This window comes from Enhydra lutris, unplaced genomic scaffold, assembly GCF_002288905.1.
Source record: "Enhydra lutris kenyoni isolate GAN:26980312 unplaced genomic scaffold, ASM228890v2 scaffoldscaffold9, whole genome shotgun sequence".
Taxonomy (NCBI): Eukaryota; Metazoa; Chordata; class Mammalia; order Carnivora; family Mustelidae; genus Enhydra; species Enhydra lutris.
Genome location: NW_019154093.1, coordinates 35,456,583 through 35,469,088, shown reverse-complemented (window position 1 = coordinate 35,469,088; position 12,506 = coordinate 35,456,583). Strand labels below are relative to the sequence as shown.

The 12,506-nt window shown below is 42.5% G+C and overlaps 1 protein-coding gene across 4 annotated transcripts in view; it reads right to left on the bottom strand.

Moving 5' to 3' along the window:
- Window positions 1-1,022: 1,022 nt before the first annotated feature.
- The window catches only part of LOC111143098 (interleukin 12 receptor subunit beta 2), a 67,091-nt gene continuing 55,607 nt past the window's right edge, over window positions 1,023-12,506 (bottom strand). For 2 of the 4 annotated variants that reach the window (XM_022496570.1, XM_022496572.1), the window contains 3 exons: window positions 10,125-10,215; window positions 6,981-7,080; window positions 1,054-1,914 (listed from right to left, as the gene is read on the bottom strand). In XM_022496570.1, the coding sequence (XP_022352278.1) occupies window positions 1,372-1,914; window positions 6,981-7,080; window positions 10,125-10,215 (734 nt within the window). In that variant the 3' untranslated portion in view covers window positions 1,054-1,371. Of the gene's footprint in view, window positions 1,915-6,980; window positions 7,081-10,124; window positions 10,216-12,506 lie in introns of all 4 variants that reach the window. The other 2 variants (XM_022496571.1, XM_022496573.1) reach the window with 2 other exon arrangements.

The window sequence follows — 12,506 nt, the reverse complement described above, 5'->3', positions numbered from 1 at the left end:
GGACAGAGGCATGATGGAATAAGGAAGGGGGAAAACCAGGGCCACAGTTTTAAATGAGTAAAACATATCATGTTCCAAGTTCATGCTGAGAAAAAGAAAAGTATCTTATAGGCTCAACTTGGAAGACCAGCTCAGTCTTCCTGAGGAAGGAAAAACAGGATGACTTGGGGGGAAAGGGATGACACAAATATAACCTTAGTGATTCGGGTCTTAGACCCTGAGACAGCCCTGATCCTGAAGGCAACAGCTGCTGCAGCAGAAGGAAGAGGAAACAAGGTGTCAGCCTTTGGCCCACTACTTTCCAAGACACTGGATTTCAGAGAGGGGAAGCTGTTGGCCCAGGGTCTTCACGGAAGGTTTATGGTAACTTTCCACCATCAAGCTGCTCTTGATTCACTGAAAGAGGGTGACGATGAAACAATAGGAAAAAGGTACATTTGTGAGGGTTTCATAAGGATAGTCACGACTATCTTGGGGGGACTTTTATGTCCTTATCTGTAAAACAAGGTTGATCTGTTTTGAAAACTCCCTATAATGCTTACTGGTGTATCCGTCATTTTGATCTGTGCCCTCCAATACAGTAGCCACTAGCCATGTGTGACTAATAACAGTCAAAATCTGCTTACTCCCTCAGTTATACTACACAAATTCCAAAGTGGCCAACAGCCAATGTGGTTCATATCTACTGCATTGAACAGTGAAGATATATAAACATTTCTACCTTAGGCCTATTGGATGCTACTGACTTAGGTGTATGACCTGCTATGGAGTAGCTCTGTTGAGTGAACAGTCCCCTGCACTGTTAGTGATTGCTAGTAAGAGCCTTGGTTTCCACTCTACCCTTTCCCTTCCCAGAGCCAAGAAGATGTAGGAAACCAGATTGGAGTCTAGGTGCACAGTGTACACAAGTGACCATTGGACAACATGGGTTTGAATTGTGCGAGTCTATTTAGGTGGATTTTCTTCAGTGAATATAGTATAGTACTATGAATATATTTTTTGTATGACTTTTGTAACATTTTCTCTAGCTTTATTGTAGAATACAGTATATAATACATCAATAAGAGTGGTCATCAGGCCAACAGTTATCTTTCTGGGGAGTCAAAAAAATATGCTGGTTTAAGCTTGTGCCCCTAACCCTCACATTGTTCAAGGATTACGCACAATCCCAAGGCTCTCTAGAGAAGGCAAGATGAGGTATCTGGGTTAAGGCCAATTCTCAGTTCCCAAGATTGATCCTAAGCTGCTTGTCTGCCCTCTAGTTGCAAACCTGATGGTAGCACCCTAGAGGTGTTGGCCACTGGAGTAGAAGGCTGGGGAGGTGGGACACATTCAGGGTTAGGGACACATTGACTGTCCAAACTTCACCACTTACAGCATGAGGGAGTTGCATCCCATCTTTAACCGATCCAGAGTCAGCTTCTTGTCACAAGAGAAGGTGAGTGGGTGAAGGGAACTTGAAGGGAAAATGGAAAGAGGTATGTGTTGAGGCTCTAGTTCTTCCATAGGGTCAGTTATAGGAACCTCATGTGAAGGGAGATACTCTATGTTGGAGGGTAAGTATCCCTCATGGGTGGGAAGGTAGTCCACTGGGAGAACTGTCAAGGGGCTCGCTAGGTGTCCTGGCTTTGAGTCAGGGCCCCTGCTCCCCAGCATCTTGTACAGATCCACTAGTTGTCCTGTCTCTGCTATGAGAGCTTTTGAAGGTGGTAGGCTTGAAGCACTGTACTGTGTGTCTTCCTCAGAGGTATAGTGACCTTGGACTCCTTGCCCCTTGACTGGCCAGTTGGGGTGATAGGGATGTCTGAAGAGTGGGGTTACTTGATGAAGGACTTCAGTGATGACCAGGGTCTCAGGTTCTTCAGGATTGGGCCGGTCTGTCAGGAGCCTGTCCAAGGGCAGCTGCTGCTTCTCCTGAGAAAGGGGAGGGAGAGACTGATACAGCTATGTTATGTAAGTAGCCCTAGGCAACCGACTTTTCCAGGGTTATGAAAGGCCTCGCAGCCTGCACTGCCTAGTTGGCTCAAGGTGGGACACTGTGGGCCCTTGACTTTATGACAGGAGTGAAGCAGTTAACATCGTCAGGGAGCAAGATAAGAGCCATGGACTCTTTAACGCCTCCAGCCAGTGAGTGAGTCGCTACGCAGCTCAACCCTCAACCAGACTTTCTGATGGGTCCAGCTGCACTAGCTATTTCTCTAGGATAGAGGGCATGGTAGGTGCAAAGCCAAGGCTGGGCTTGCTCCTGTCTAGGGGAGGAGCCAGGAAAGCCTTTCAAAAAGTCACATTGGAGCTAAATCTTGAGAAAGGTAACTTTTCACGTAGGGATGTAATGGATCAGGAGGACTGGTCTGTTCTGGAACCTGTTAGTTCTTTTGCCAGGCAAACAGGCTTTGGAAATTTGAGGTCACATGATGAAGAGATTTTTTTTTTTTTTTAAGGGATGCTAATGACTTTGGGCTTTGCTGAAAGGTTCAGGGTAAACTGGAATCTGGAGTTCCTTGGAAAAAATGTTCATTCTTTTTTCCCCTATGGCTGATTTTGTCTGCTACTTCTCTGCCTTCTCTTTGTCAGTATCACATCAGTTACTGACTCTTCAATATCCTAATTCTTTCCTTTCCCAATTTACTGCAGATTCCCGAGTCCAAGTGCAAGCACTTTGTTAACATTTCTCTTTCCATGCTTTAGTGGGCTCTACCTGCCCCTCAAAACTATCTTTCCCACTGACTGCTTGATCTTTCTAAAGCAGACTTCCAAAGCCTTCATCAACTCAGACTTTATCTGCAGTGAAGCTTCTAGCCCTTAGTCAGGCACCTGCACCTTCCTCTCCTCCCCATGTCTCCATTCAGACACTACTTAAGGCACACCATCCTGTTTTAAAATTTTTAAACACATTTTTTCACAGTGCCACCACCACATTGGTGCTTCCACTGCTAGCCTCCACCGTGCTTTTGTTTGCTGCACCATTTCCTGCTTGATGCCCTTCCTCTCTCATGAAGCCCCTCCTGATTGTTTCTGCCACTGGACTCCTACAACAGCAAAGAAACCACCATCAGGTTCTTGGCACATGGTATTTTATACAATCGCTTTTTTTTTTTTTTTTTTTTTTTTAGCATGCCCGTATACTATCTATAAACAAGGATCATTCATGCCTTAAGAGAGGAGTAGGATGACAAAAAAATAGCCTTGGTACAGTGGTAACCCTGAGGACTAGTCCCAACTCTGATACTCTACAGGCTAGGCAAATTCCTTCAACCTCTCTGGCCTTTGGTTCCCTCATCTGTCAAATGCCAAGTTGTGTAAGAGTGTTTAGGTCTGGATTGGCCTCTGATGTCCCCTTCTTTCCTCGAGCATGGCAAGCATCCAACAAGTGAATGATGGTGCTGTCTCAGGACACACTTCCACAAAGGACACTGACAAGCTAGAGGGTAAGTGTGTGTTTCTTTTTTGGGAGTGTGCTTTTTCCTGATCATCACCCAAACTGGCTGTGGCAGAATGGTCTGGCTTGGTAGATGGCCTTCAGCTCTGGGAAGCAGAGCTAAAAAAGCACTGTAACCCAGATGTGGGAGAGACTATACAGAATGCAGAAATGGTTTGTTTCTTTTGTAAGGTGAGGCATTTGCTATGCCTTCTTGAAAGCTTTGACAATATTGATAGGGCCTGCTCCTCAGAGCTTGTACAAAGCAGGCCCTCTGGCTAACAAGGCCTGGGGCAAGGCCTCTGGGACCACTATTAGCTCAGGTACCTTATGGACACCGTTTAGTTTCTGCAAGTTCAAAATGGAGAACATCCCTGCGATAGTCTTTATGATTTAGCTTTTTCTCTAGAGCTTGGAGACATGTTACATTTTAGCCACATCTTAAAAAGTGGTAAGGGGGAATCTAAGGCCTGGGAACTCAAAGAATTCTGAGAATTTTGTTAGAGGTGAAAGACATAGTACTGTGTTTCTAATGTTTGCCTCAGCCTATTGCCAGGAGAACAGTTTGGGTCTTTAAAAACAGTCCACCTACTTTAGAGGTCAAGTGACATGGAGTTCTGAGGCTACCTCAAGGCCATCATAACAGATGCCATGTTTAAGCAAAATTTTTCTAATTTACCAGTTATTTTTTCAAAAGATACATATGCTCTTAGTTTTGTAAAAAAAATTTTTAAAGTTTGAAGGGACTTCGTAATGAAAATTAAGTGACCCTCTTACCTCCAACCTGCTACCCAAAGGCAACCAATATTAGTTTCAAATGCAGGCTTCCAGAAATATCCTGTACATATGCTGCAATTGTGTATGTGTATAAAATCTCCCTCCTTTTTATACAAATGAGAACCCATTTTAGACAACTGTTACAAACTTTTTTTTCACCTTCAAATATCTTAGGGATTTTTAGACATGTAGATCTCTCTCTTTTTTTTTTTAGTAGTTGCTTAAATACTATTGTATGGATGTACCCACATTTAATCTGCTCCCCTGGTGGCAGGCTATATTATGCCCAATTTTTTGGCTTCCATTTACAGTGCTACAATGAACATATAAACTATACAACCTTGGACACATGGATGGCAATTTCTATCTTTTCTCTGTGCTACTGTCTCTAACCTTTTGTGTGTCTTTCCCAGCATTTCTTCTAGGTTTTTACAGTCTTCATGGGCCCTACATGCCTCTGTTTCTCTTCATGCCCAAACAGGCAAACAGACTATGACGCCAAAGCTGTAATTTTGGGAGCCAGGTGTCCGGGACTGACCCAGAGATGCTTCCCACCATGCTATTTCAGGCTCTTAGGATGTGGAACTGTGGAATCTCAGCAATGGAAGAGAGAGATCTTAAAGCTCAGCTGATGGAGCTTCTACTTGGATCCTCTCTGACACAGACAATGGCATCCTTATCGAATGCATGCCCATAGGTCATCACAGGACTGCCACCAAGTGAGAGCCCAGTGCGTGAACACCTCTTCGGTTAGTCTGTTCAGCTCAGAGGTATTGACTCCTAGAAACCCTCCCCTGACCCTATGCTTAAAGATCTTTAAGAGCATGTAATATAATGGCAGGTAGCACATCCTACTTGTATATGAATCCAGGATCCACCATTTACTAGCCAACTAGTGTTGGGCAAGTCACTTAGTCTTCTGTGCCTCAATTTTCTCATCTGAGAAGTGAGGATAAAAATAATACAAGCTAAAAAAAAAAAAAAAAAAAAAACTAATACAACCTCATAAAGCTGTTGTATGGATTAGATTTTAATGCATGAAAGAGATTTTTAAGTGCCTGGCAATGAAAAGCTATATGGCTATATATACCTTATTTTTTCATGCTTGGCTTTATTGCACTTTGCAGATACTGTGATTTTTGCAAAATGAAGTTTTGTGGTAACCCTGCTTCAAACAGGTCTGCTGGCATCATGTTTCTAACAGCATTTGTTCACTTTGTGTCTCTGCGTCACGTTTTTATAATTCTTGGAACATTTCAAACTCTCATTATTATATTTGTTATAGTGATTTATGATCAGTGATTATGACTTGCAGAAAGCTCAAATGAAGATTAGCGTTTTTTAGTAATAAAGTATTTTTTAAATTAAGGTATGTATATTGTGTTTTTAGACAATGCACTGAACACTTAATAGGCTACAGTATAGGATAAGTAATAACTTTTATGAGAAACCTAAAAATTCATTTGACTTTATTGCAATATTCACTTTATTGCAGTGGTTCAAAATCAAAGCAATAAATCAGAGGTATGCCTGAATATATGTATACGTAAACATATGAATATATTATTTAATAATACAATTATATACTGTATTACATATAATACAGTATGTATATGACATATATGTAATTAAATATATGTCTACCTATATAAAAGCTACTGTTGTTATTATTGTTCTTGCTATTGAAACTTAACAGGGACAAAATTCCTCAATAGTGAACGATGTCAAGTGTGAGTCTTCCTGGGAAGAAAGAACCACCTTTGCCTTGTATGATCCACGTGCCTTACGTGACATCTTCATCCTCATAACCGTTTACATGAGAGATACTGTCAATTCCTGTTTTACAGAGGATGAAACTAGGGCTCAGATCATCAGGACAGTTGCCCAAGCACAATCCACTATCATAAGTGGCAAAAGTGGGGTTTGCACCCAGACTTTATTTCAAAGGCACTAACAGCAGTGACTTCAGTTCTCATTGAGGCAGACATGGCTGAAACCTGCTCTCTCCCTGAGCAACAGCTGGTACCACTGGCTTCTGGCCTGAGGAAGGGTGTGGATGAGAGAATGTGCTGTGTAACTGAGGAGAAGAATCTTGGAGGAGAATGGTTATGAGGTGCAAGGAAGAGTGTGGGGCTGCCAGGATCCTGGGCAAGAATGCTGGCATACCGCCTTCCTCCTCTTTGCTCCCCTGAAATGCACAGTCTTGCTCCATGTTCAAATGCCTCCAACTCCCAGAACCCCCACCCAAGATGGCCATCTTGCCCACAGTGAGCTATTCTTACCTCCTTGGGCTGTGCGGCAGTGCCCTTCTCATCCTTTAGTCTCCGCTTTCCTATCTACTAGTCGAGCAACCTCTCCTTCTTTAAAACCTTTTCCTTACACAATGGAATGACTTACTGGCTTCCTGCCAACACCAAAATAGTCTGAGCTCTATTTATCTGTTCTATGCTCAGGACAGGAAATGTCACGGTAAAGCTCCAATTCTCTTGAATTTGGATGAGTCAGGCTAGTGCTCAGCAAAAGGCAAAAATACTTGCTTTTTTATTTCTTTTGAATTAGTTGAGGTGAGGAGGGGAACATAAGGCAGAGAGAGGAATGAAAAGCTGTGGGTCTTTTAGTCTTTTGGTCATAAGCTTCAGAAAATTTCTGTGCATGGGAGTGGTGACTCAGTAACCTAGCACAGGGGGTTCCACCTATTCATAGGAACTAAGCACTTGGTAACTAGAGTGGGAAAATTACATCACTGGAATCCCATCAGCTCACCAGTAAGCCTTTATAACCTTACCTCCACGATGGGGTATTTCTTGGCCCAGGTGCTGTTCGCTGGGTCTGGAATTTCTTTACTACACCACTGAGGTCTGAGGGCCAAAAGGAGAACAAATACCCTATAGATAAAACAATGACATCTGGTTAAGGGTGCCCACAGTGGCATGACAGCACTGGTGCACTGATTTCATTGTAGAGGTAGTTCAGTATGGGGGTATGCAAATGAATACAATAAAACCCTGAAGGAGAAAGATGATGCATCATTCAAGGCTAGACTAGTTTTCTCTGAAGTTTGGATAGACGATAGAGTCATGATGCAGCCATTTGGGGTTTGCTAAATAAACAATGAAACTTTTACTCAATGTAATGTTTAGCTGTCACTATCCAGCCGTGCATTCATTTCTCAGTGACTAAACTCCTAATGTGTGATGAGCACATGCCACATACTGGAGATGGAATAGCAAGCAAGAAGACATGGCTCCTATCCGTGGAGAGTTTACTATTTAGGTTAGAATGTTTATAAAGTGTTCATGATAACAGGTAAACTATTATGAAAAAGTTAAAAAAAAACACAAACCCTTAAAGAACAAAACAGGATACAAATGGCATAAGTAGCTTGAAAATAACCAAGTTTTTAAAAAATGCCCAGAAAAAAAAGCCAGAGAGAAATAATCCGAACTGTTAACAGTAGTTGTATTTGATAATCAGAAGAAATGTGGGTCTTTTTTTTCTTTCTATCATTTCTGGGTTTTTGAAAAAAAATTTTTTTAAAGATTTTATTTACTTATTTGACAGAGATCACAAGTAGGCAGAGAGGCAGGCAGAGAGAGCAAGAGGAGGACGTAGGCTCCCTGCTGAGCAGAGAGCCTGATGTGGGGCTCGATCCCACGACCCTGAGATCATGACCTGAGCCGAAGACAGAGGCTTAACCCACTGAGCCACCCAGGTGCCCCATTTTTCGAAAATATTTTAAAATGTGTTCATATTACTTTTGTGACATGGAAGGAAAAGATTCCTAAAATTGTTTCTTATAAATGCCTGTGACTTAAATGTTTTATTTTTTAAAATTTGAAACTAATATGAAACATTTTTGAAAAATTGGCTTTAATAAGCTTTGATGTTTAATAAGAGTAGAAAGCTTCCAAGATAGTTAGTCCTTTGAAGCAAGAGATGTGCCCCTGTGACAGTTTTTCTCCAAACAAATGTGAGCAGATCATGCAGATGAGGACAGTGCCCAAGGGATTGGGGGCCAATAAAAACCTGGAAGAAAACGGGATCCCTAATGGTTGTGTGGAGCACAGCTGCCAACCAACCTGGATGACTCACGTCAGGACTACTCTGTGGGAGAGCAATAAACTATTTTATTAAAGCCACTGATCTGGGGATTTTTTTTTTTTTTAACAAAAAAGGCTTCACCCTAACTGGTATTTCCCTGAAGAAGATGAATGTGATCCTCCTTGACTCTATTCGAATTAAACTTTTTCAAAGTCTACCTAAAGAGAACTTTGCTTTGAAGTATCTATCACACATGGGAGCTTCAATAAATGCAAAGCTTTTCAGTCAAGTTCAATGGCTAGTAGAATGACTTTGAGCTTGTATTATTTTGACCTCTCCTTACTTTATACATTTGGAAAAAACTGTATCGAATAACTCATTAAAAAATTCTCTTCACAAAATCATACCTGTTTAAAGAAATTGTAGAAAATAGTCAAACAGGACTACAATCACCTGTTATTCTATCCTCTGATAGAACCACCATTAACATTTTGGTGCATATCTCTGAGGTAGAGAGTGTTAATCAGTTCCCAATACTCCTTTACCTTCTTCCTTAGGTAGAGGACCCTGATATACTGGGATGACAATGAGCCCAGATGTAAGACAACAGTTTTAAGTTTCCCTTACTCTACCACGTTCTGGCCAATGTGGTGTAACCAAAAGTGTCCTAACTTTTTCATTAAAGGCTCCTCAACAGGGATGTGTGGGCGCTCGCTCTCCTTCTGCCTGTAGTTGTAGAATGCAGACATGACGACTATAGTTCCTGCAGTCATTGGACCATGAAGTGAGCCAAGGGATGAAAGCCAAGAGAGGATAGTGGCACAAAATGACAGAAGGAGCCTAGATCCCTAATGACTACATTGCTACTATACCAGTCCTCAACCTAAGTTTACATCATTAACTTGGGTGAGAAACAGTCAGCTAGTTTAAGTCCTATAATTGGCTTTTTACGTTACATAGAACCAAATTTATTTTATTTATTTATTTATTTTTAAGATTTTATTTATTTATTTGACAGAGATCACAAGCAGGTAGAGAGGCAGGCAGAGAGAGAGGAGAGAGGAGGAAACAGGCTCCCCGCCGAGCAGAGAGCCCTATGTGGGGCTCAATCCCAGGACCCTGGGATCATGACCTGAGCCGAAGGCAGAGGCTTAACCCATTGAGCCATCCAGGCGCCCCCATAGAACCAAATTTAATGCTAGCTGATATATCTTGCATATGGGTGTGTGTGTGTGTGTGTGTGTACTTCTTAAAAAGTGAAAGTATGTAATTCTTTACAACCTTTTTAACATGTAATATTGCGAATATTAACCATTTAATTTTCTTCTACCTCTTTAATGGATATAATATGCCATACAGCATGAGATACAGTTTGATGTAGGAAACCAGTCCCATATCACTGGGCATTTAGGTTCTTTCAAATTGTTCTCCCTTAATGAAAAATAATTCGGTGAACATATTTGCCACTAAATATATGCATATACTTACGATACACTTGTAATAAATTTCTTCTTATAAATTGCTAGGTCATAGGTATGTTTTAATTTTTTTAAAAGATTTTATTTATTGACAACACAAGCAGGGGAAGCAGCAGGCAGAGGGAGAAGCAGGCTTCCTATTGAGCAAGGAGCATGATGTGGGGCTCGATTCCAGGACCCTGGGTTCATGACCTGAGCTGAAGGCAGATGCTTAACTGACTGAGCCACCCAGGCGCCCCAGTATCTTTCAATTTTTTTAAATTAATATACACTGTTGTCCAAGAAAGTAGAATAAATTTAGTCTGCTACCAGAAATGTTTGAGAAAACCCATTTCTCTGACCCATAGTGGCAACAGCTATTATCATTAAAAAAATAAATTTACTGAAATTTGAAAATGTAACCAACTCACTTTTGCCGGAAGTAACGCATTGAGAAAATGCCCACTATGACGACAGCAACACAAATGCTTGGTGCCACAAACACACTCCAACTGGCTTTACCTGAAAAGTTAGCAAACCCTGTGACTTAGTTATCTGCAATGAACATATAAAAATACATTTTCGTGAACCCTCTGGCACCTACCCACAACTACTGGTTAGCTAGGCTCAAGAACAAGGTCAACTTGTTTTTGTCCCTTCAGTTGGGGAAAAGGGGCCTATGGTTCTAAGGAAGGGGCTCCAGCCCTACAAGGGCTCCTTCCTCTAACAGGGGCAGAAGGAGAAGGGGGTGTGGTACACAAAGCATTGGCTGTGAACAGGGAGGCCAGAATTCTAGTCCTGGCTTTGCCACTGACGGCTATGAGATCAGTGGACTTCAGATTCTTGATCTATAAAGGTTGAATGATGACGTCTACCTTGCAGGTTGCTGTGAAGATTAGAGATGGTGCATATGAAGCACATGGAGATGTATCTGAATATAAGCAGCCTTTGAGAAATGGTATGACCTATTTCACCAAGCCATTGGAAAAGCCTGCTGTTTTTTTTTTTTTTTTTAAGATTTTATTTATTTAGTTGACAGAGAGAGATCACAAGTAGGCAGAGAGGCAGGCAGAGAGATGGGGGGGAAGCAGGCTCCCTGCTGAGCAAAAAGCCCGATGCAGGGCTCAATCCCAGGACCCTGAGACCATGACCTGAGCCAAAGGCAGAGGTTTAACCCACTGAGCCCCCTAGGCGCCCGAAGGAAAAGCCTTCTGTTTTTGTAGGGTCTTTGAAATTGTTCTGATTCCTTGCTATGAATATGCAGTTTGCAATGTGTTAGGATTCTTCATTAATTCATCCAGTTAATGAGTACTAACACATTAGGCCCTCTTGGGTGCTGGGTTGCACAGATCACTAGGACATTGGCTCTGCTGACTTAAGTCATGAATCTAGTCCAGGAGACATGTGTAAACATGTAAATAAACCACGATGCCATGGGGTATACATAAAGGCATGTACAAGGCAGTGTAGCAGGGATCAGCATGGGAAATGATATCAAGGGGAGCCCAGGGTGTTCTCCCAAAGACACGATGTGAAAAGTGACAGATCTGAAGGATGGAGCCAGCAAAGCAGACAAGTTAGCGAGGCAGACTAGACACAATTAGGCAAAGGCATGGAAAGAGCAAACAGTGTGGCACTTTCTGGCAACTACGGGTAGCCTGGTCTTGCTTTCAAGTATAAGTGATGAGCGTATGGCAGAGGACGAAGCTACACAGGTGAACAGGAGCAGATCATGCCGGGCTTGGGAGGGAGCAGTTTGAATTCCGGCTTGAAGGGCCTTGGGGAAACACAGGAAGTGGAATGTCAGCATGGAGCAGGGTGTCTTGCAGAAAAATTCTTCTGTTCCACAGCAGGGCAGGTAGAGGTGGGAACCCGGGGGTAAAGGGTGAGCAAGGAGGGATGAGAAGCCACAGCCCTGCCAGCCCCCATGAGAGGTGTGTCACGGGGGCTGAAGGGGGGGAAAGTTGACGCAGGCAGCTTTGCTACTCCCACCACTCAATCAGCACGATCTGACATTTCTTTAGCATCTGCTGTCCTTCCTGGGCAGATGGGACAAGTCTGGAGTATCACAAGTAGAAAGATGCTGAGTCGTTAATCCAATTAATCCCTCACAAGTTAGTTTCCATGGGAGTACTAGGAGATGGGGTTTGTCAGCTTTCCCAGTGGAGAAGTACCTGGCATAGAACAACAAAGTCCCGAATGATCAACCTGATACCCCATGTTGCAAAGCAAGAACAGCTTGTTTCATGCTTGGAGCAGATACAGACAGGTGCTGCCAGAGAGGACAGCACAACTTAGCCCGCAGAGGGAAGCGCATGTTAGCTAAGTCACTTATTTATATACTCCAATTTAACTGAAGTCACTAAAATCTAAGTTTGAACTGTAGTTCTACCATTTGCCACTTCTACGACTTTGGGTAATTTTCTGTACCTTCTCGGCCTTATAAAAAGGCATCCTCATTCCATATTTCTTTATTCATTTTGAATAGAGTGCCTCCTGGTACTGTAGCCAGGTACAATCATGTAAAGCAGACACTTTATGTGGCTGTGGTCAGGATTAAATGAGTAAAAGCATGTGTTACACAGGCTGAATTGTGTCCTCCCACCCCAAAAATACTATGTTGAAGTTCTAACCTCCAGTACCTCAGAAAGTGACCGTATTTGGAAATGGGATCACTGCAGATGTAATTAGTTAAGATAAGGTCAGACTGGAGCAGGGTGGCCCTAATCCAGTATGATCAGTGTCCTTTTAAAAAAGGAAATTTGGGGACGCCTGGGTGGCTCAGTTGGTTAAGCAGCTGCCTTCGGCTCAGG